The sequence below is a fragment of the Felis catus genome, chromosome A1, assembly GCF_018350175.1.
Source record: "Felis catus isolate Fca126 chromosome A1, F.catus_Fca126_mat1.0, whole genome shotgun sequence".
NCBI classification, from domain to species: domain Eukaryota; kingdom Metazoa; phylum Chordata; class Mammalia; order Carnivora; family Felidae; genus Felis; species Felis catus.
The window spans coordinates 116,658,351-116,682,635 of record NC_058368.1 but is presented as its reverse complement, the minus strand read 5'-3'; the positions used below and the strand labels follow the sequence as shown (position 1 = coordinate 116,682,635).

At 42.5% G+C, this 24,285-nt stretch overlaps 3 protein-coding genes across 3 annotated transcripts; all 3 read right to left on the bottom strand.

Annotated features, from left to right (window-relative positions):
* Positions 1 to 417: 417 nt before the first annotated feature.
* LOC123379060 (protocadherin alpha-4-like) lies at positions 418 to 4,756 on the bottom strand. Its single transcript, XM_045033497.1, has 3 exons — positions 2,369 to 4,756; positions 1,826 to 1,914; positions 418 to 430 (listed from the first exon to the last, which is right to left on the bottom strand). Exons 1-3 carry the CDS (start codon positions 4,754 to 4,756, stop codon positions 418 to 420), a joined length of 2,490 nt encoding a protein of 829 aa, XP_044889432.1.
* A 4,668-nt stretch (positions 4,757 to 9,424) lies between these two features.
* Positions 9,425 to 11,839, bottom strand: LOC123379048 (protocadherin alpha-7-like). The gene has a single exon (XM_045033454.1). The coding sequence runs from the start codon at positions 11,837 to 11,839 to the stop codon at positions 9,425 to 9,427; it is 2,415 nt and encodes an 804-aa protein (XP_044889389.1).
* Positions 11,840 to 20,098: 8,259 nt separating this feature from the next.
* Positions 20,099 to 23,783, bottom strand: LOC123386138 (protocadherin alpha-6-like). Its single transcript, XM_045060179.1, has one exon. The coding sequence runs from the start codon at positions 23,079 to 23,081 to the stop codon at positions 20,616 to 20,618; it is 2,466 nt and encodes an 821-aa protein (XP_044916114.1). The 5' UTR covers positions 23,082 to 23,783; the 3' UTR covers positions 20,099 to 20,615.
* Positions 23,784 to 24,285: the final 502 nt, after the last annotated feature.

Sequence of the window (24,285 nt, the reverse complement as noted above, 5' to 3'; positions counted from 1 at the left end):
GTTCTTATGAAATTTATATACAAATTTAGGTGGAAATGGAAGAGGTAACATGGCATTGATGTAAAAAAAATGTTTTTAAGTCAAAAAAATTAGAACAGGGGCGCCTGGGTGGCTCAGTTGGTTGAGCGACCCACCGGCTCAGGTCATGATCTCACGGTTTGTGAGTTCAAGCCTGACATCGGGCTCTGTGCTGCCAGCTCAGAGCCTAGAGCCTGCTTCTGATTCTGTGTCTCCCTCTCTCTCTGACCCTCCCCCACTCATGCTCTGTCTCTCTCTGCCTCAGAAATAAATAAACATTAAAAAAATTTAAAAAAAATAGAACAAAAAAGATCATACCCATATAATGGATATTTTATCAAAACGTGGAATTCATTTTTAAGAAATGGTGCTGTTTCAGTTGAATGTCATTGGGGAAAATTAATCTTGACCCCTATGTCACAAAAGACAAAAAAAAAATCAAAAAAGGATGCATATCTTATGTGAACAATGAAACAAAACATACCAAAGAAATTATCTACATGACATAGAATAAAAATGAAAAGATTGATAAATTGAACTTAACTGAAATTTAAAATTTCTATTCACCAAAAGATAAAATAATGAAGAGGAGAAGAATGCAAAAGGAAGAAAGTTGTTATATCCAGAATATATGAAATTTTCAAAAAGCAAGCAAAAATGCAACACAGTAGAAAAATAGGCAGAGACTCAAACAGCAATTGTATACATAAGATATAAAATGGCCAATAATACAAACAGGTGCTCAACCTCATTTATAAATCAGGAAACACAACATGGAAATACTAAACACACCCAGCAAAATAGCAACTACATAGACAATCTGACAATGCCCAATTAGGGAGATGATGTAGAGCAATACACTGTTAGCACAGTGTAAATGGATAAAAAACATTTGGGAAATCTGTTTTGTATATTAAAGATGAATCTATGCAAATATTTTATGTTCTAATTTCAATTCTGTGTACATGGGCACTGAAAATATTTTTTAAGTTTATTTATTTATTTTGAGAGAGAGAGAGCACAAGCAGGTGAGGGACAGAGAGGACAGAATTCCAAGCAGGCTCCGTGAGGATGCAGGGCTCAAACCCATGAACCGTAAAATCATGACCTGAGCCAAGATCCAGAGTCAGTCGCTCAACTGAGTGAGCCACCCAGGCACCCCAAAATTTTGGAATATATTTATGATAGCATTATTTGAAGCAGACATAAAGGAGAAACAATTCAAAATGCTCAACAATGGGAAAATTACTCATAATATAGTCATAAACTACTGGAGAGAAAACAAATTAAATGAATTCCAACTACACACAGCAATATGGATGATTCCAGAGAATGATGAATGATAAATATGAAGAACACACAAACACAGGCACACACATAACACATTTTGTGCAATTATATTTAGATAAAGCACAAGAAACAGGTAAAAACTAGTAACAGTTATAGAGTTAAAACTGGCTACATTTGGGGAGAAATAAGGAAAAGTTATTTTGGAGGTTCATTTAAGTAGCTTTGTTTTTTGAGAGAGAAAGAGGATGCAAGTGAGTGAGGGGCAGAGAGAGAGAATCCCACGAGGAGCAGAGAGAGAGAGAGAGAGAGAGAGAGAGAGAGAGAGAGAGAGAGATGAACCATGAGATCAGGACCTAAGCAGAAGTCAGATGGTGCCCCAAATTTAAGTAGCTTCTTAAGTAGAACGGGAGGCTGTGTCTCCCTCTCTCCCTGTTCCTCCCCCCTCACACTCTGTTTCTCTCTCTCAAAAATAAATAACGCTTAAAAAGAAACATTAAAAACAAAAATACCAACAGACCGATCCTGGACAGAGAGTAACCTTAAGCGCAGGGGGCCAGACAGAAGCAGCATCTGGTCAGAAGCCTGAGTCACAATCCCCGGGAAGGCCTGTGAGCCACACACATCACAAGCGTTGCCAGAGAACTAACAAGAGGCTTGGGTTTGTTCTCTGTGCCAGAGAACAGAAGAAATAAAAGTTTCGCTTTCAAATAATTGATTGAGTTATATTATTATATCTGGGCACTTTTCAATGTATTATAGGCAAATGAAAGGAAAAGGTTCTCTCAAGTGTTGATTACAACTGAAAATAAATAGTGAAGATGGTAAGCACAAAATTTATAACATTAATTATATAAATATGCATTGAATAATGAAGACAACATATATTGCCTTGGGGTCCCATATTTCTAAAAGATATTAGCTAAACTGGGTACAAAACAAGTGAAGAAGCATGTCAGAGAAATTTCACTGTAAACATTTTTTAATTAGGAAGAAATTGATAGAATAAAGGAAAGTAAAACTTTAAATAATTCAGGTTAACTAAAAGATATTTAAAACTAACCTTTGAAAGGGAATCTCCAGTTGCTGGCTGCAGATCCTCTCTGTCCCTAGAGTCAGGTATACTGGGACTAAAGGCCATGAGGTCGGTCTTGGGCGGACCCTCCCCAGAGCACACCCTCTGCCGCCTCTGCTGCGAGTACGACCAGCTCCCCACCGCGCTGGAACACACCAGCGTGGGCTTCCCCGGCCCGCACGCGCCCTCGCTGGGCGGCGCCGAGCACCGCAGCGCCACGTACAGCAGCAGCGTGAGCACCAGCAGGCTGGACACCGCGCAGATGGCGATGATCAGGTACACGTTGACATCCACCAGCGCCGTCTCCGCGCCAGCGGCGCCCGCCAACACCCGCGACGAGGCCTTGGGCGCCTGGCCGCTCTCCACCAGCGACAGCAGCACGGTGGCCGTGGCCGTCAGCGCCGGCTCGCCGTGGTCCCTCACCAGCACCAGCAGGCGCTGGCGCGGCGAGTCCGCCTCGTCCAGGCTGCGCGTCGTGCTGATCTCGCCCGTGTACAGCGCCACGCGGAACGGGCTGCGCGCGCCACCCGCCGCCGGCTGCAGCTCGTACGACAGCCACGCGTTGTAGCCCGAGTCCGCGTCCACCGCGCGCACCTTCGCCACCACGTGGCCCGCGCCCACCGACCGCCACACCAGCTCGCTCACGGCGCCGCCCGCGCCGCCCGCCCCAGGCAGCGGCAGCAGCGCGGGCGCGTTGTCGTTCTCGTCCAGCACGAACACCTGCAGCGTCACGTTGCTGCCCAGCGGGGGCACGCCCGCGTCGCGCGCGCTCACTTGGAACTGCAGCAGCTCCAGCTCCTCGTGGTCCAGCGGCTGCAGCGCGTACACCTTGCCGCTCTCCGCGTGCACCGACACGTAGCTCGACAGCGCACGCTCGCCCACCCGCCGCTCCACCAGCGAGTAGGACACCAGCGCGTTCTCCTGCGCGTCCGCGTCCCGCGCGGACACCGTGAAGATGTGGCAGCCGGGAGGGTTGTTCTCCTTCACGAACACCGTGTACTCGGCCTGCGCGAATGTCGGCGCGTTGTCGTTCACGTCGGCCACTTCCACGGACACGCTGGCCGTGGCCGACAGCGAAGGCGAGCCCCCGTCCCGTGCGGTCACCAGCAGCTCATAGCTCGCCACGCTCTCGCGGTCCAGGGCGCTGTCCAGCACCAGCGAATAGTAATTCTTGAAGGTGGACACCAGCTTGAAGGGGACATGGGGTGACAGGGTGCAGGTCACCTGCCCATTGGCACCAGAATCGAGGTCATGCACGCTGATCAAGGCGATGACCGTGCCTAGTGGAGCATCTTCTCTGATTGGGAGTGACAGGGACTTGAATTCCATTACTGGAACATTATCGTTGGTGTCCTCGACTTCCACCATAACTGTACAATGGCCAGAGAGAGGGGGCTGTCCTTTATCAATACCCTCTACAAGAATTTCATAGAATTTTCTTTCTTCAAAATCGATATATCCCTTTACCATAATTTCTCCAGTAATTGGATCTATGTGAAACTTGGATTCTACATTTGGTAAAATATCAGTTGAGAATGAATAAATAATGTCTGCATTCGAGCCTTCATCTAAATCTGAGGCGTTTAGTTTCATTACCAACGTTCCATTAGAAACATTTTCTTGTACTTTCACCTCATAGAGTGTTCTGTCAAAAGCTGGGGCGTTGTCATTGGCGTCCAGCACTTTGATGTGTAACTGAACGGTTCCAGTCAGCTCAGGTTTGCCGCCATCAGTGGCTGTGAGCACTAAAAAAATTTCTGGAGCTTCTTCCCTGTCTAAAGATTTCCTTAGTAGTAGTCCAAGACGTTTTACCCGCTCGTCATCGGACGGCTTTTCCAGCGAGAAATATTCATTGGGGCTCAGTGTGTAGGTCAGCATAGCGTTGGCCCGGATATCTGCATCCGATGCGCCCTCTAGTGGAAACCGAGTGTCAATAGGCCTGGATTCCGCCATAAATAGATTCTTTTGTGTCCCGGGGAACACAGGAGGATTGTCATTAATGTCCTTCACCTCCACCTCCACATGGAAAACCTGCAGCGGCCTGTCCACGATCACCTCCAGATGGATGCTGCACTCCAGGTTCCGCCCGCAAAGCTCCTCGCGGTCGATGCGAGAATTCACAAACAAAATGCCATTCTGCAGATTTACCTCCAGAAGGTCCCCCTGGCCTTTGGACGCCACCCGGAACAGGCGTGGCACCAGCTCCGCCAGCTCCAGCCCCAAGTCCTGAGCGATCCGCCCCACGAAGGTGCCGTGTTTGGCCTCCTCCGGGACCGAGTAGTGGACCTGGCCACTCCCCGCCCTCCAGGCTGCGAGGAATAGAAGTGAGAGCAGCAGACGCTTGGATTCCTGGCCGCTTGCCCAGGAAAACTCCATCTCGAGCCCGCAGTGCTTTGTTTTCATTAAGGGATCTCGTTTCAAAATCAAGAAATATCTTCTAACCGTTCAGTCTATGCCGATGTATCCTCCATTTCTATCTGAATGGTGGATGCAGCTTCTTTATAACAGAAGGGATATTCTTTTTCTCTAGCAGAACAATTTTATGGTACAGAGCGACATCATGTGGCTCCAAACCGTAAGTAATAAATTCTGATTCTGCTCAGTCTTACTCTTTTGCCATTCCGCGTACTTTAATGCTGTTGGAGAATAGCAACACATTTTGTGCTACTAAGTTACACGTTTTGTACCTCTGATTGAATGTGACCCTTAGTTTCACCACAGGGGCAACTTTTACTTCAGTGGAAATCCTTTTTTCATACAGGTTTTAACTATTTATAGAGACCCAACTGGAGTTAAAACACATTTTGCAAACAGGATTGTTAAGTGTTGATTAGGAAAATTCTTGACTGATTATATGTGTTCCTGAAAATGGGGGGAAATAGTTATTAATGATGACACACTTTTGATCTTTGTATTTCATATTTCTGGTGTTGAAGACTTCAGAGAACCCTCTGAACTAGGAAACCTCCAATGCCAAGAATAAGTCTTTGAAAGGGATGTTTTAAAATGTCTGAAAAAGGAAGCAGAAATTACCAGCACTTAACTGAAAGTCTTCATTAATTCACCTCAGGGCTGAAGGTGCAAAGAGCTTTAAGAAGGAACTATGATGTTGTAATATATAATTCGTGTGGGAAAGTATTCCAAATAATTTTATTAACAAATACACTCACCTCCAACAATCAAGATTGGTATTCTCAATTTGTCTCTTATGATTTATAAATACTTGCCTGTTCTCCAGTGTCTAGTGTACATACATTTCTATTTTCTTGTACTGTGCTCATGTATTTTAGTCCTAGTGGGCAACTTCTGGCTTCCAACAATATTTTTCACCAAATAAACATAATCATTCATCCTCATAAGTACGATCCATCTTTTCCAAATGCCTCATACAGCAATTTCCCCCACTTTATACCATTAAAAATTTTCTTGACCAATGAAATGAAGACTTTCATGATTAAACCAATTGAGCAGGTACTTTTACTCTCTTTTATATACTATAGCATACAGACTGAATCACTTGGGCCATTTATTACATTAATTTATCCTTTTTAGCCATTTGGGTATGTATGTCTAATGACAGGAGTGTCATGTAATAAGTACAAAGATCCAAATAGCTGGAGCCTTCTTTTATAAAATACAAACTTTTAAAGAGAATAGTTGTATCTTATTAGTTTAAGAGCTCAGAATACATACCAGGTATTTCCTGAATATTTACCTAATAGAATGATTTGGTTCTCTTCAATTGCCTAATAAAATGCATTAAGTTAAGGTGGTCACAAAGCTAGTTAGGCAAATATGATGTCTCAGCAGCAGCGTCTGTTATTTTCCAGAGATACAAAAATATTTTCCTTATATGATGCCCTAATTAAGATATATTTCAATTTGCATAGTGAAAACCTGGATTTTAGCTTAGTTTCATTTGGCTTTTTGGCAGTCATGACCTTAGAGACATCTGAGTTTTAATAGCCAATGAAGAATTCTCAATAACTAGAGCACAATATATTTTCCTAACATAAGGAAACTTAACATAAAAGGACATAATTCTTTTCTTTTTTAATGATAATTATTTTCAAGCTTTCTTTGCCTATTATATTCACAAACCTCTTTCCCTCATGGTTGTCTAGGACAAAATATCAATCTACTGAAAATGGCTTTTGGCTTTAGGCTTCCATTCTATGAAGAGCCACACTCACACAAAAATATCCTTTTCTGCATTAAAACATCAATTAGCATTGTTCCTCTGTCTGAGGACCCAAACTGTAGTTTTGCAAAAAATGATCACACATGTCAAACACACTGGAAGACAACGGAAAAGACTCCCTGTCCATTTACTTTATTTTGAAAATAATTAAATGCGGGGCGCCTGGGTGGCGCAGTCGGTTAAGCGTCCGACTTCAGCCAGGTCACGATCTCGCGGTCCGTGAGTTCGAGCCCCGCGTCAGGCTCTGGGCTGATGGCTCAGAGCCTGGAGCCTGTTTCCGATTCTGTGTCTCCCTCTCTCTGCCCCTCCCCCATTCATGCTCTGTCTCTCTCTGTCCCAAAAATAAATAAACGTTGAAAAAAATTTTTTTTTTAAAAATAAAAAAAAAAGAAAATAATTAAATGCATAGATGAGGAGTACAAAAGAATATAAAGGATATTTATGTGAGAACGATTAGTATTAATCTGGTAGAGCAGCAATATATTTCTAAAGAGAAAAACTCAAAAGTCTTTGAAATGTCTTATTAACTGGGAATCTTGTTAGTCAAGAATTTGAAGAGGACAGCTCGATTTGAAGACTGATGTTCCACATCCTGGGAGACAAAAACTTTGCATGACCCTATAATTACAATAGGATGAAAATAAGGCCTAATGAAATAACATGTGAATTCAGGTTGGACATGTTGTGGTGAACATTTGATGGACAGGATTCAACAAAGGATAGTGAGAGAAATTGAAATGAAAATGGGAAAAAAGGATTATCTTTCTATTGTATATGTTAGCTTCAGCCCACAATGTCACTGAGTATTAACTAGGTTTTGATAAGGATGCTCATACAGGAAGTAGTAAGTTGTAGTTATAACTCAGGTGGATATATTCTATATAATTATATACACTGGAACCCATTCACCTTCCACAAGCAAGGTTAGTATTTTCATTTTGTCTTTCATGGTTTAGAAATAATTGCTTGTTTTCTAATCTCTAATATGGCTAAGGTTCAGTTTCCAGTGGCAAGGAAACTTGAATGGAAGTCCATCTATTTGGAGAAATGATCAAATGCTAAATAGAGAAATGACTACAAAATAATTTCATTTTGTTTAATTTGGTTGCAGTTATTTGGAGGGTTTACATACTATATAACACACCTTAATAGACAGGTTAGTATTCAGAGGAAGGTCACAAGTAATAACATTGACTTACTGGAGTTTTTGGACATTAGCATCCTTACTACTAAGTGTTTGCAAAATAGGTTAATGATTAATAAGTTTTGCTAGTAGAGTAGTTTTAAAATTAGATAGAAAGCAGCATTCTCAACAAAGTTTTCTGACAGAAAACAATTTAAAAAAATTTTTTAAGTGTTTATTTATTTTAGAGAGAGACAGAGCACACAAGCAGGGTAAGAGCAGTGAGAGACAAGGAGACACAGAATCCAAAGAAGGCTCTAGGCTCTGAGCTGTCAGTACAAAGCCCGATGCAGGGCTTGAACCCACAAACCATGAGATCATGACCTGAGCCACAATCAGATGCCCAACCAACTGAGCCACCCAGGAGCCTCATCTGATGGAAAACAATTCCTTTTCAATTTTTTTAAAATTTTTTTCAACGTTTATTTATTTTGGGGACAGAGAGAGACAGAGCATGAACAGGGGAGGGGCAGAGAGAGAGGGAGACACAGAATCGGAAACAGGCTCCAGGCTCTGAGCCATCAGCCCAGAGCCTGACGCGGGGCTCGAACTCACGGACCGCGAGATCGTGACCTGGCTGAAGTCGGACGCTTAACCGACTGCGCCACCCAGGCGCCCCTGGAAAACAATTCTTAACAAAATTAATAATATACTTTCAAAACCAATGTTTTCTAAACGAAGATACACTGAAGGAAGTATAAAAGTTCACTTACTATTGATTTTTTCAATGCTTACTAATTAAAGTAGTGAGAAACTGAAGATGAACAAAGATACAATTCTAATTTTTTTTTACATTTATTTTTTAGAGACAGAGAGAGACAGAGCACAAGCGGGGGAGGGGCAGAGAGAGAAAGAAACACAGAATCCGAAGCAGGCTCCAGGCTCTGAGCTGTCAGCAGAAACCCCATGTGGGGCTCGAACTCACAAACTGCGAGATCAGGACCTGAGCCGGAGTTGGACACTAACCGACTGAGCCACCCAGGTGCTCCTAAAGATACAATTCTAAACCAATAAAATTATTATTCTGGTGTGTGTGTGTGGTTTTCTTTACCCAATTGAGAAACTAGCCACAATACAACATATTACCAAATGTGAGCACAAGGACTAAAATGAATCATGTTCAAGTAAAAACAAGGAACTAAGACTTCAGACAAATGAATAAATGAGTAAAAGAGGCTTCATACAGACAACAGGCTTAGTAAACTAATATTTGAAACTAAGGATATATTAACCAAAAGAAGTGGTGAGCATTTATGGTGAACTCATAAAATGAACCAGTGACATTTGGACTAACATCTAGTAGGAATTCCAAAAAAAAAGTGGCAAAATCTATTGAAGCATTGTGCAAGGATTAGTAAAACACAATTGGAGTCAAATATTCTAAACAATACAATTCATCTAAGAAAATATATTTGGTTTCTATCTTTAGCAATAAAATAATCCTACTACTGCACCTATTAACAGCAGCAGCAGCAACAACAACAACAACAACAACACTACAAGTTTGGCTCTCAGTACTTATTGCTAATTCAGTTCAAAACATTTGTCACAAGGAGTTCAAATATTTTAACCACAAAACCCTGGAAAACTCTAACACCAAAAACGTAAGTTTCCAAAAGAACAGAAACATTGAAGAATAAAAAACGATTTTTGAAAGGATTTAAAAATCTGTACTCACTTTGGCAGAAAGATCAACATCCACATCCAGCTGTTCTTCTCTATTCCCGCCAATGGGACCGGGTGGAAGGCTGGGGCTGAAGGCCATGAGGTCGGTCTTGGGCGGACCCTCCCCAGAGCACACCCTCTGCCGCCTCTGCTGCGAGTAAGACCAGCTCCCCACCGCGCTGGAACACACCAGCGTGGGCTTCCCCGGCCCGCACGCGCCCTCGCTGGGCGGCGCCGAGCACCGCAGCGCCACGTACAGCAGCAGCGTGAGCACCAGCAGGCTGGACACCGCGCAGATGGCGATGATCAGGTACACGTTGACATCCACCAGCGCCGTCTCCGCGCCAGCGGCGCCCGCCAACACCCGCGACGAGGCCTTGGGCGCCTGGCCGCTCTCCACCAGCGACAGCAGCACGGTGGCCGTGGCCGTCAGCGCCGGCTCGCCGTGGTCCCTCACCAGCACCAGCAGGCGCTGGCGCGGCGAGTCCGCCTCGTCCAGGCTGCGCGTCGTGCTGATCTCGCCCGTGTACAGCGCCACGCGGAACGGGCTGCGCGCGCCACCCGCCGCCGGCTGCAGCTCGTACGACAGCCACGCGTTGTAGCCCGAGTCCGCGTCCACCGCGCGCACCTTCGCCACCACGTGGCCCGCGCCCACCGACCGCCACACCAGCTCGCTCACGGCGCCGCCCGCGCCGCCCGCCCCAGGCAGCGGCAGCAGCGCGGGCGCGTTGTCGTTCTCGTCCAGCACGAACACCTGCAGCGTCACGTTGCTGCCCAGCGGGGGCACGCCCGCGTCGCGCGCGCTCACTTGGAACTGCAGCAGCTCCAGCTCCTCGTGGTCCAGCGGCTGCAGCGCGTACACCTTGCCGCTCTCCGCGTGCACCGACACGTAGCTCGACAGCGCACGCTCGCCCACCCGCCGCTCCACCAGCGAGTAGGACACCAGCGCGTTCTCCTGCGCGTCCGCGTCCCGCGCGGACACCGTGAAGATGTGGCAGCCGGGAGGGTTGTTCTCCTTCACGAACACCGTGTACTCGGCCTGCGCGAATGTCGGCGCGTTGTCGTTCACGTCGGCCACTTCCACGGACACGCTGGCCGTGGCCGACAGCGAAGGCGAGCCCCCGTCCCGTGCTGTCACTACTAGAGCATAGTTCGCCACGCTCTCGCGGTCCAGGGCGCTGTCCAGCACCAGCGAATAGTAATTCTTGAAGGTGGACACCAGCTTGAAGGGGACATGGGGCGACAGTGTGCAGGTCACCTGGCCATTAGCTCCAGAATCTCGGTCAGACACACTGATCAAGGTGATGACTGTGCCCCGCTGAGCATTCTCTGAGATAGGGAGAGACAGGGAAGTAACAGTCAACTCTGGAGCATTATCATTAGCGTCCAAAACTTGCACAAGAACTGTACAGTGACCAGCTAGTGGTAGATAGCCTTTATCGATCGCTTCTACTCGAATTTTGTAGGTTTTACATTCTTCAAAATCGATATGTCCTATTGCTATAATTTCTCCATTTATGGCATCCATGTAGAATTTAGATTTTATATCTGGGGAAACGTCACTAGAGAATGAGTAAATAATATCCCCATTCATGCCGTCATCCAAATCTGAGGCATTAAGTTTAATTACTAATGTTCCATTGGGAACATTTTCTGGTAATTTCACCGCATAGAGTGTTCTGTCGAAAACTGGTGCGTTGTCATTGGCATCCAGAACTTTGATGAGTAACTGAACAGTGCCAGTCAGCTCAGGTTTGCCTCTATCAGTGGCTGTGAGCAATAAATGAAGTTCCGGAGATTCTTCCCTGTCTAAAGATTTCCGTAATACAAGACCAAGAGGTTTTTCCTGTTCGCCATTGGTTGGTACGTCCAGAGAGAAAAACTCGTTGGGGCTCAGTCTGTAAGTCAACAGAGCGTTCTCCTCGATATCTGCATCGGAAGCGTCCTCTAGTGGAAACCTAGAGTCAAGCATCCTGGATTCGGCTATAAACAGATTCTTTTTTGTCTCCGGGAATACGGGCGGGTTGTCGTTAATGTCCTTCACCTCCACTTCCACATGGAAAACCTGCAGAGGCCTGTCCACGATCACCTCCAGGTGGATGCTGCATTCCGCGCTCCGCCCACACAGCTCCTCCCGGTCGATCCGAGCATTCACAAACAAAATACCATTCTGCAGATTTACCTCGAGAAGATCCCCGCGGCCTTTGGACTCCACTCGGAAAAGGCGCGGCACCAGCTCCGCCAGCTCCAGCCCCAAGTCCTGCGCGATGCGGCCCACGAAGGTGCCGTGTTTGGCCTCCTCCGGGACTGAGTAGTGGACCTGGCCGCTCCCGCTTTCCCAGGCTGTGAGGATTATAAAAAACAGCAGTAGATGCTGGTGCCCCCGGTCGCCTCGATTCGAGTACACCATTTCAAATTAATTGGGATTTTAAAATTATTCAAATCGGCGTAACTTATCTCAAAATTTGGAGGAATCTTATCTCTTCGTTACTATCCTGATGTGCTCTCCATTGTTCAACATCCACATAGAAAAACACAGGGGAGAATCTTTCTAATATGAAAACGGAGGACTTCGTTTTGTCTTGAATGAGAGAATTTCGCGGTAAAGAGCGACATCATGTGGTCAAATAGTAAGTACGAACTATAATTATCAATTTTATTAATAAATGTTAAATTTTATTTTAACCTCTGATTTTTTTCCTTCAGTTTTCTTAAAGCGTAGAACAACACTTCTCATGTTTGCTGAAAGCATTAAGAGACTTAACTTCTGAATATTTAGTGTGACCATAACCGTGGTCTCCTTATGCCTTGAAAATACGTTTTCCCAGTTTTAAAATAAAAATAAAATGAATCATGTCAGGAGCAGTAAATTTTAAAATCTTTTGTTTATATAAAGTTCAGACAGCTTCATTTCTTAGATTTCTGTTAAGAAAATTCTTGGTATCTCTAGGGACCCAAGATCTCAAGTATTTACGAATGGAAGAAAAACTTAGAAGAGGTATTTGTTTGTAGGAAGCAAGGAATATAAGCAACTAATTCATATACTTTTCTTGAGAAAACACAATAATAGAGGGTTAGTGGGGTCTTTGAAGAGAAATCATTTGTATTAAGTGAATTTTGCATGGAGAAAGTATCTTGAATTTTTCTTTTCATCAGAATTTATATACTCCATTCCAAAAGTTCATGGTTCTTTTTTTTTTTTTTATGAAGTTTATTGACAAATTGGTTTCCATACAACACCCAGTGCTCATCCCAAAAGGTGCCCTCCTCAATACCCATCACCCACCCTCTCCTCCCTCCCACCCCCCATCAACCCTCAGTTTGTTCTCAGTTTTTAAGAGTCTCTTATGCTTTGGCTCTCTCCCACTCTAACCTGTTTTTTTTTTTTTTCCTTCCCCTCCCCCATGGGTTCCTGTTAATTTCTCAGGGTCCACATAAGAGTGAAACCATATGGTATCTGTCTTTCTCTGTATGGCTTATTTCACTTAGCATCACACTCTCCAGTTCCATCCACGTTGCTACAAAAGGCCATATTTCATTTTTTCTCATTGCCACGTAGTACTCCATTGTGTATATAAACCACAATTTCTTTATCCATTCATCAGTTGATGGACATTTAGGCTCTTTCCATAATTTGGCTATTGTTGAGAGTGCTGCTATGAACATTGGGGTACAAGTGGCCCTATGCATCAGTACTCCTGTATCCCTTGGATAAATTCCTAGTAGTGCTATTGCTGGGTCATAGGGTAGGTCTATTTTTAATTTTCTGAGGAACCTCCACACTGCTTTCCAGAGCGGCTGCACCAATTTGCATTCCCACCAACAGTGCAAGAGGGTTCCCATTTCTCCACATCCTCGCCAGCATCTATAGTCTCCTGATTTGTTCATTTTGGCCACTCTGACTGGCGTGAGGTGATACCTGAGTGTGGTTTTGATTTGTATTTCCCTGATAAGGAGCGACGCTGAACATCTTTTCATGTGCCTGTTGGCCATCCGGATGTCTTCTTTAGAGAAGTGTCTATTCATGTTTTCTGCCCATTTCTTCACTGGGTTATTTGTTTTTCGGGTGTGGAGTTTGGTGAGCTCTTTATAGATTTTGGATACTAGCCCTTTGTCCGATATGTCATTTGCGAATATCTTTTCCCATTCCGTTGGTTGCCTTTTAGTTTTGTTGGTTGTTTCCTTTGCTGTGCAGAAGCTTTTTATCTTCATAAGGTCCCAGTAATTCACTTTTGCTTTTAATTCCCTTGCCTTTGGGGATGTGTCGAGTAAGAGATTGCTACGGCTGAGGTCAGAGAGGTCTTTTCCTGCTTTCTCCTCTAAGGTTTTGATGGTTTCCTGTCTCACATTCAGGTCCTTTATCCATTTTGAGTTTATTTTTGTGAATGGTGTGAGAAAGTGGTCTAGTTTCAACCTTCTGCATGTTGCTGTCCAGTTCTCCCAGCACCATTTGTTAAAGAGGCTGTCTTTTTTCCATTGGATGTTCTTTCCTGCTTTGTCAAAGATGAGTTGGCCATACGTTTGTGGGTCTAGTTCTGGGGTTTCTATTCTATTCCATTGGTCTATGTGTCTGTTTTTGTGCCAAAAGTTCATGGTTCTTATCTCTTTATTCTTTCCATTCTTTCTAAGTCCCAGATTTTATGAATGTCCACCTGTTTTTACAGTCTCCAATTTAATTGAGATTATTTCATAACATAAATTTATTTCATCACATAATGTTAGTATTCATCTGTCATACTTAGAGCAATCCTTCAATCAAGCTTGGGGTGTTTTATCATTTTCAGTTTTACTTAACAGAGCAAATTCTCATGAGTATTTTATTCCCATGTTCCCAATTGCAAGTAGAATAATTATTACACCTGTATTGCTTTCCAATTTTGATCTGCCTGAGATTTTTCCAATCTGCATGGTTTTAATTAGCACAAAAATGGACAATAAAACCACAGAGGCATACCATTTATGTAGTAACACTAAATAAGAGCAGGTACAAATTTTAAAACCACATTTCTCATAATTAATTGTCTTTAATAGCATTTAGTCATATAACTTACAGTGGCATAGGTTTATAAAAAATGTTTAAGACTGGTTGGTTGGAAATTGTAGTCTTAACTTAGATTTCCTTTTAAAATGGAGAATAGGGGAGCTAGTTATAAGTTAAAGAATATTTCAGGATGATATGTTGACTATAAACTCAAAAGGTATACTAATAACAATTCTATAAACAGCAACTATGAATATAATTTAGCTAAGCCTACTGGTTCACATTTTTAAAGCGCCCTCATTTCTTTAAAGTTAAGTACTATAAATGGTTCTTGAAAGTCTGCTGTGGACATTACATATTCGTCCAACTAGGTGTGAGCTAGAGGGGTGAATTTATGTGACCATACAAATCAGAGTCTAATTTAGAGTTAAAAAAAATCAAACTACATTACAAAAAAGTTACAGTCATGGGTAACATAATCAGTTACTCAGATAATACAACTTCCAAAGCTCACATCATCCTGGTGACCCTCCTTTCTTTGACTTACACATACCTTTCTTTTAAATAAGCAAGAAATATAAATGTTCACTAAAATTCTGAAACTCACAAAACTTGGAAGCAAGAATATGCAATGGAAAAAAATACAGTCTCTTCAACAAATGATGTTGGAAAAACAGACAGCTCATGCAAAAGAATGAAAATGGACCACTTTCTTACGCCATATACAAAAATAAACTCAAAATGGATTAAGGACCTAAATGTGAGAGCTGAAATCATAAAAATCATAGAAATGAGCACTTGCAGTAATTTCTCTGACATTGGCCATAACATCTTTCTAGATGTGTCACCTGAGGCAAGGTAAATAAAAGCAAAAATAAACTATTCGGACCTCATTAAAATAAAAAACTTTTGCACAGCAAAGGAAACAGGCAACAAAACTAAAAGACAACCAACTGAATGGGAGAAGATATTTCCAGATGACACATCTGAAGGGTTAGTATCCAAAATGTATAAAGAACTTATACAACTCAACACCCAAAAACCAAATAATCCAATTAAAAATGGGCAGAAAATGTGAATAGACATTTCTCCAAAGAAAACATACAGATGGCCAAAAGACACACGAAAAGATGTCCAACATTCACTCAACAGCAGGGAAACGCTAGTCAAAACCATAATGAGGTATCACCTCATACCTATCAGAATGGCTAAAATTAAAAAAAAAAGGCAACAAGTATTGGTGATGATATGGAGAAAATGGAACCCTCATGCACTTTTGGGAGGGATGCAAACTGGTGTGGACACTATCGAAGACAATATGGAAGTTCATCAAAAATTTAAAAATAGAATTATCATATGGTCCATTTATTACGCTACTGAGTATCTACCCAAAGAATATGAAAACACCAAGTTGAAGGGATATATGCACCCCTGTTTACTGCAGCATTATTTACAACAGCCAAATTATGGAAGCAGCCCATTTCCATTGATAGATGAGTGGCTAAAGAAGAGATGGTATATATATATATATACAATGGAATATTATTTAGCCATAAAAAGAATGAAATCCTGCCATTTGCAAATATATGGATACATCTAGAGAGTATAATGCTAAGTAAAATAAATCAGTCAGAGAAATACAAATACCATATGATTTCATTCATATGTGGAATTTAAGAAACAAAACAAATGAATAAAGGGGGAAAATGAGACAAACAAACCAAAAAACAGACTCTTAACTAAGAGAAGATGGTTACCAGAGGGGAGGTGGGTGGGAAGAAGGGTGAAATAGGTAAAGGGGATTAAGAGTACACTTACCTTAAAGGAGGGTACTATATCATAATGAAGGAGACAATCCAAGAAGATCTAACAATTGTAAATATTTATGCACCCAACGTGAAAGCACCCAAATATGTAAAACAACTAATAACAAATATAAGGGAACTAATTGATAAGAATGCAATAACAGTAGGGGACTTTACCACCCCACTTATATCAATGGAGAGATCATTTAAACAGAAAATAAACAAGGAAACAATGGCTTTAAATGACACATTGGACCAGATGGACTTAACAGTTATATTCAGAACATTCCATCCTAAAGCAGTAGAATTCACATTCTTCTGGAGTGCACATGGAACATTCTCCAGAATAGATCACTTATTAGGTCACAAATCAAGCCTCAACAAATATAAAAAGACTGAAATCACACTATGCACCTTTTCTAACCAGAACACTATGAAACTAGAAGTCAACCACAAGAAAAATCTGGAAAGACCACAAATACAGGGAGGTTAAACATCATGATGATACACATTGAATGGGTCAACCAGGAAATCAAAGAAGAGATTTTTAAAAATACATAGAAACAAATGATGGTCCAAAACCTTGGCGATGCAGCAAAAGCTGTCCTAAGAAAAAAAGTATATAGCAATACAGGGTTACCTTAAGAAGCAAGAAAAAATCTCAAATAAACAGCCTGAACTTACACCTAAAGGAGCTAGAGGAAGAACAATAAATGAAGCCTAAAGCCAACTGATGGAGGGAAATAGGAGAGATTAGAGCAGAAATAAATGATATACAAACTTAAAAAAAGAGAAAAACAATAGAACAGATCAATGAAACCAGAAGCTGGTTCTTTGAAAACATTAATAAAATTCATAAACGTCTAGGCAGACTTATCAGAAAGAAAAGAGAAAAGACCCAAATTTTTAAAAATCACAGAGAGGAGAAATAACAACCAACACCACATAAATACAAACAATTATAAGAGAATGTTATGAAAAACTATATGCCGATAAATTGGACAACCTGAAAGAGATGGATAAATTCCTACAAACATATAATTACCAAAACTGAAATAGGAAGAAACAGAAAACTTGAACAGACCTATTTCTGAAATGGCAAAGAAATGGAATCAGTAATCAAAAAACTCCCAAGAAACAAAAGTCCAGGGCAGATGGCTTCAAGGCAAATTCTACCAAACATTTAAAGAAGAGTTAATAGGGGTGAGTGGGTGGCTCAGTGAGTTAAGTGTCCAACTTCAGCTCAGGTCATGATCTCACAGTTCATGAGTTCAAGTTCCACACTGGGCTCTATGCTGACAGCTTGGAGCCTGGAGCCTTCTTCAGATTCTGTCTCCCTCTCTCTCTGCCCCTCCCCTACTCACACTGTGTGTGTGTGTCTCTCTCTCTTTCAAAAATAAATAAATATTAAAAAAAAAAGATGGGAATACAAAAGTTAAAAAAAAAAAGAAGAGTTAATACCTATTCTTCTCAAACTATTTGAAAAAACGGAAAGGTAAAGAAAACTTCCAAACTTATTCTGAGGCTGAATCCAACAATACATTAAAAAAAAAAATCATTCACCATGATCAAGTGGGATTTATTCCTAGGTTGCAAGGTGGTTCAATATTTACAAATCAATCAATGTAATATACCCCATTAATAAAGAATATTACTTTAATTTATTTATAAATCAATGTAATACACCCCAAAAATAAAGAATAAGAACCATATGATCCTTTCAGTAGATGCAGAAAAAGCATTTGACAAAGCACAAAATCCACTCATGATAAAAACTCTCAACAAAGTAGGTTTAGAGGGAATATACCTCAACATAATAAAGGCCATATGTTAAAAACCCACAGCTAATATTCTCAGTGAGGAAAAACTGAGAGCTTTTCCTCTACAGTCATGAAAAAGATAAGGATGTCCACTCTCACTACTGTTATTTAACATAGTACTGGAAGTCCCAGCCACAGCAGTCAGACAACAAAAAGAAATAAAAGGCATCCAAATCAGCAAGGAAGAAGTCAAACTTTGACTATTTGCAGATGACTTGATACTCTATGTAGGAAACCTGAAAGACTCCACCAAAAAACTGTTAGAAATGATACACAAATTCAGTAAGGTCGCAAGACACAAAATTAACGTGCAGAAATCTGTTGCATTTCTATACACCAATAATGAAATAGCAGAAAGAGAAATTAAGGAATCAATCTCATTCACACTTACATCAAAACCAATAAGATGCCTAGGAATAAACCTAACCAAAGGGGTAAAATACCTGTACTGTGAAAACTATAAAACACTTGTGAAAGAAATTGACGATGACACAAAGAAATGGAAAGACATTCCCTGCTCATGGATTCAAAGAACAAATATTGTTAAAATGTCAAAACTACCCAGTGCAATCTACACATATAATGCAATCCCTAACAAAATATCAGCAGCATTTTTCATAGAGCAGGAACAAATAATCCAAAAATTTACATTTTAGGTCACAAAAGACCCTGAAGAGCCAAAGCAACCTTGAAAAATAAAACCAAAGCTGGAGGCATCACATCTCTGGACTTCAAGTTATATTCCAAACCTGTAGTGATCAAGACAGCATGGTATTGGTACAAAAATAGACACAGAGATCAACAGAACAGAATAGAAAACCCAGAAATGAACCCACAACTAAATGGTCAATTAATCTTTGACAAAGAAGAAAATAATATCCAAGGGAAAAAAGTCTCTTCAACAAATGGTGTCGGGAAAACCGGATGATAACATGCAAAAGAACAAATTGGACCACTTTCTTACACAAAATAATACACAAAAATAAATTCAAAGTAAATTAAAGACCTAAATGATAGACCTGAAACTGTGAAAATCCTAGAGGAGAACGCAAGTAGTAACCTTTTTGACATGACCAATAGCAAGTTCTTTCTAGATATGTCAACTGAGGCAAGGGAAACAAAAGCAAAATAAACCATTGGAACTTCATCAAAATAAAAACTTCTGGTAAGTGAAGGAATCAGTCAACAAAAGTAAAAGGCAACCTGCAGAATGGGGAAGATATTTGCAAATGACATATCTAATAAAGGGTTGATATCCAAATATAGGGAGTACTTATAAAACTCAACACCCCAAAATGAATAATCTGATTTAAAATGGGCAGAAGACATGAATAGACATTTTTCCAAAATAGACATCCATATGGCCCAAAGACAAAAGAAAAGATGCTCAATATCACTCACAGTCAGGGAAATACAAATCAAAACTATAATGAGATATCATGGCATACATGTCAGAATGTCTACAATCAAAAACACAAGAAACCACGGGTGTTGACAAGGATGTGAAGAAAGGGGAACCCTCCTACACTGCTGGTGAGAATGCAAACTGGTGCAGCCACTCTGGAACACAGTATGGAGATTCCTCCAAAAGTTCAAAACAGAACTACCCTATTACCCAGCAATTGCACTACTAGGTATTTACCAAAGAATACAAAAATAATAATTCAAAGGGATGCATGCACACTGATGTTTACAGCAGCATTATCTACAATAGGCAAAGTATGGAAACAGCCCAAGTGTCCTTCAACTGATGAATGGATAAAGAAAATGTGGTACATAGATTCACGATGGAATATTACTCAGCCATAAAAAGAATGAAATCTTGCCATTTGCAACAAGGTGGATGGAGCTAGAGTATTATGCTAAGAAAAATAAGTCAGAGAAAGACCAATACGATATGATTTCATTCATATGTGCAATTTAAGAAACAAAACGAAGAGAAAAGGGGAAAAAAGAAAGAAGCAAATCAAGAAACAGACCCTTAACTATAGAGAGCAAACTGATGTTTACCATAGGGTTAAATAGATGATAGGGATTAAGGAGTGCACTTGTGATGAGCATCCGGTATTGTATGAAAATATTGAATCACTAAGTTGTACACCTGAAACTAATGTAACTCTGTATGTTAACTAACTGGAATTTAAATTTAAAAAATTTTTAAAGAAATAGCTCTCCTTGAAAAGCAACTCACCAAATAAAATTCAAAATAAGAGATTTTTCAAAATTTACTTTTTCAAGAGATTTGCAGTGCCTGAGGAATGCATATTTTATATGAATTTACTTGCTCAAAGTGCAAATTCCCTTGAATTTCTCTTTCTACACTATTTGGATCAAACACAAAGAAATGAAAAATTCTACAGAATTAATTAGAAAAAAATGTTTATCACAATTAAAGGAAACACCACAAACAGAAAGTCTCGTTCCAGTTTAAATTAAGACCAGTAACAAACCACATAGATTATGATAGTTAACCAAATAATGAACAGATGTATTTTAAGTAAATGTATTCCAATTTTTACAAATAGGAAAACATAAAAAATTCTTGGGAAACAATTTAACATTTCAAGTATATATTAAATGTTAATTATGAAAATTCAGACTTACCTTGGCACCATGATCATCATTTAAATCCTGATGTTGGCTCGTATCACCCACTAATGGACAGGGTGGATGGCCAGGGCTAAAAGCCATGAGGTCGGTCTTGGGCGGACCCTCCCCAGAGCACACCCTCTGCCGCCTCTGCTGCGAGTACGACCAGCTCCCCACCGCGCTGGAACACACCAGCGTGGGCTTCCCCGGCCCGCACGCGCCCTCGCTGGGCGGCGCCGAGCACCGCAGCGCCACGTACAGCAGCAGCGTGAGCACCAGCAGGCTGGACACCGCGCAGATGGCGATGATCAGGTACACGTTGACATCCACCAGCGCCGTCTCCGCGCCAGCGGCGCCCGCCAACACCCGCGACGAGGCCTTGGGCGCCTGGCCGCTCTCCACCAGCGACAGCAGCACGGTGGCCGTGGCCGTCAGCGCCGGCTCGCCGTGGTCCCTCACCAGCACCAGCAGGCGCTGGCGCGGCGAGTCCGCCTCGTCCAGGCTGCGCGTCGTGCTGATCTCGCCCGTGTACAGCGCCACGCGGAACAGGCTGCGCGCGCCACCCGCCGCCGGCTGCAGCTCGTACGACAGCCACGCGTTGTAGCCCGAGTCCGCGTCCACCGCGCGCACCTTCGCCACCACGTGGCCCGCGCCCACCGACCGCCACACCAGCTCGCTCACGGCGCCGCCCGCGCCGCCCGCCCCAGGCAGCGGCAGCAGCGCGGGCGCGTTGTCGTTCTCGTCCAGCACGAACACCTGCAGCGTCACGTTGCTGCCCAGCGGGGGCACGCCCGCGTCGCGCGCGCTCACTTGGAACTGCAGCAGCTCCAGCTCCTCGTGGTCCAGCGGCTGCAGCGCGTACACCTTGCCGCTCTCCGCGTGCACCGACACGTAGCTCGACAGCGCACGCTCGCCCACCCGCCGCTCCACCAGCGAGTAGGACACCAGCGCGTTCTCCTGCGCGTCCGCGTCCCGCGCGGACACCGTGAAGATGTGGCAGCCGGGAGGGTTGTTCTCCTTCACGAACACCGTGTACTCGGCCTGCGCGAATGTCGGCGCGTTGTCGTTCACGTCGGCCACTTCCACGGACACGCTGGCCGTGGCCGACAGCGAAGGCGAGCCCCCGTCCCGTGCGGTCACCAGCAGCTCATAGTTCGCCACGCTCTCGCGGTCCAGGGCGCTGTCCAGCACCAGCGAATAGTAATTCTTGAAGGTGGACACCAGCTTGAAGGGGACATGGGGCGTCAGAAAGCAGGTCACCTGGCCGTTGGCACCGGAGTCGAGATCTGACACGCTAATGAGGGCAATCACAGTACCTAACTGAGCGTCCTCTCGGACAGGTAAGGATAAAGAAGTCAATGCAATCTGAGGGACATTATCATTTTCATCCAAAACCTTCAATAAAACGGTGCAATGGCCAGCCATGGGTGGGTGGCCTTTGTCCGTCGCGTCAATACGAATTTTGTATAAATTCACTTTTTCAAAATCTAAATTCCCTCTAAGTACTATTTCTCCAGTATTTGGATCTATTTTAAACTGGTCGCTAACCATGGTTGGAACGAGACTATTAAAAGAGTATGAAATCTCCCCATTCACTCCTTCATCCCGATCAGAAGCATTAAGTCTGATTACTATTGTTCCATTACCCGAGTTTTCGAATATTCTTACTTCATATTCAGTCTGTTCGAAATCGGGAGCATTGTCATTCACGTCCAGCACAGTGACCAGCAGCTGAACAGTGCCTGTGAGTTCAGGTTTGCCTCCGTCAGTGGCTGTCAGAAATAAGTTATGTTCGGGAGCTTCCTCTCTGTCCAAGGATTTCTTTAATACGAGCCCAATTTGTGTATTGTCATCACTGTTGGTTTTCACATCTAGGGAGAAGTATTCGCTGGAACTGAGTCTATAGGTTAAAAGAGAATTTGAGCCAACATCCGCATCTGACGCGCCCTCTAGTGGAAACAGAGAATCTGGCAGCCTTGATTCGTAAATCAGCACTCTTTGTTCCTTTAAACGAAACACAGGCGGGTTGTCATTAATGTCCTTCACCACCACTTCCACATGGAAAACCTGCAGCGGCCTGTCCACGATCACCTCCAGGTGGATGCTGCACTCCGCGTTTCGCCCACACAGCTCCTCCCGGTCGATCCGAGAATTCACAAACAAAATGCCATTCTGCAGATTTACCTCGAGAAGATCCCCGCGGCCTTTGGACTCCACTCGGAAAAGGCGCGGCACCAGCTCCGCCAGCTCCAGCCCCAGGTCCTGGGCGATGCGGCCCACGAAGGTGCCATGTTTAGCCTCCTCCGGGACCGAGTACTGAACCTGGCAGCTGCCCTCCTCCCAGGCTACGAGCAGCAGAAGCGAGAGCAGCAGACACCGAGATCCCAGTGGGCCTTCCAGGGTAATAACCATGTCAAATACTTGTTTTATTTCCATCAGAAGATCTTGCCTCGTCATTAAGATGAAATATTGTATGATCCGACTCTGTTAATCCAATTCTGCGCCTGCCATCACTCAGCGCTTATGGAACCAAGCAGTAACAGAAGGAATGAATTTTGAATACTGTAACAACTAGATTAACTTCATGGTAGACAGCGACATCATGCGACTACAAAGGGTAAGAAATGAATTCACATAACTTAGCTACGCTATAGTCCTTTAAATTAAAAAAAAATCTTATTTTGCCTTAATTTAATAGTAAATCTCCTTATGTTTGTAATTTTCAGAGCCATTTTCATCTCGTCTGACTTCTTTTATGAATTTAGACTAGGGTAAGGGATCAGATAATTCATAGAGAAACAACTTTCTCCCAATAATTTAATTACTGTTATCAACCAGGTTAGAAAATTTGTGATCTGAAGTAAGCCTGGGAATTAGAAGTGCAAAATATCCTAATCTCTTTATGTAGAGAAGAAACTTGTGCATATTCTTCTGTTACAGGATATGTTATTATATTTTGCTATGGGAAAAGAATGTAATTTTAAATTAACAAATTTTATCCACATTTAAAAAATCTTATAGATTGCAGTCCATTATTTCTTTTTTCAGTGAATATCAAATACTCCTAAGACTGTTTCTTTTACTTAATAATGGAAGATGGGGGCGCCTGGGTGGCTCACTGGGTTAAGCGTCAGACTTCAGCTCAGGTCATGATCTTCCAGTTCCTGAGTTTGAGCCCCACATTGGGCTCTGTGCTGACAGCTCAGAGCCTGGAGCCTGCTTCTGATTCTGTCTCCCTCTCTCTCTGCTCCTCCCCTGCTCGTGCTCTCTCTCTCTCTCTCTCTCTCTCTCTCTCTCTCTCTCTCTCAAAAATAAACATTAAAAAAATTTAATGATGGAAGATGAAAATTTTAGTGCATATTCTTTCCATTTCTAAATTTCCCGGCAGCTTATATTAGGCCTCCCCTTCAACAAATTTTCCTTAACATACTTGATTCTTGCAAATTCTAGTGGAATATCTACCCATAGTTCTTTGCTGCTCTGATCCTTCAGCTACTCCTAAATGAGTTCATCCTTTTCTCTCAATCTTAACTTTGTATATGCTTTCCTTTAAGTGTCCTCATCCATTTCCAATGTTTCAAATAAGACTTTTTTTTAATTTTTTTTTCAACATTTATTTAGTTTTTGGGGGGACAACGAGAGACAGAGCATGAACGGGGGA

Excerpts from the sequence above, each read along its gene's own strand:
- LOC123379060 (XM_045033497.1), bottom strand. The coding sequence starts at position 4,756 with ATGGAGTTTTCCTGGGCAAGCGGCCAGGAATCCAAGCGTCTGCTGCTC. Across the intron at positions 1,915-2,368 it reads CTGGAGATTCCCTTTCAAAG|GCCTTCCCGGGGATTGTGAC; the intron begins GTTAGTTTTAAA and ends TGTGGCTCACAG.
- LOC123379048 (XM_045033454.1), bottom strand. The coding sequence starts at position 11,839 with ATGGTGTACTCGAATCGAGGCGACCGGGGGCACCAGCATCTACTGCTG.
- LOC123386138 (XM_045060179.1), bottom strand. The coding sequence starts at position 23,081 with ATGACGAGGCAAGATCTTCTGATGGAAATAAAACAAGTATTTGACATG.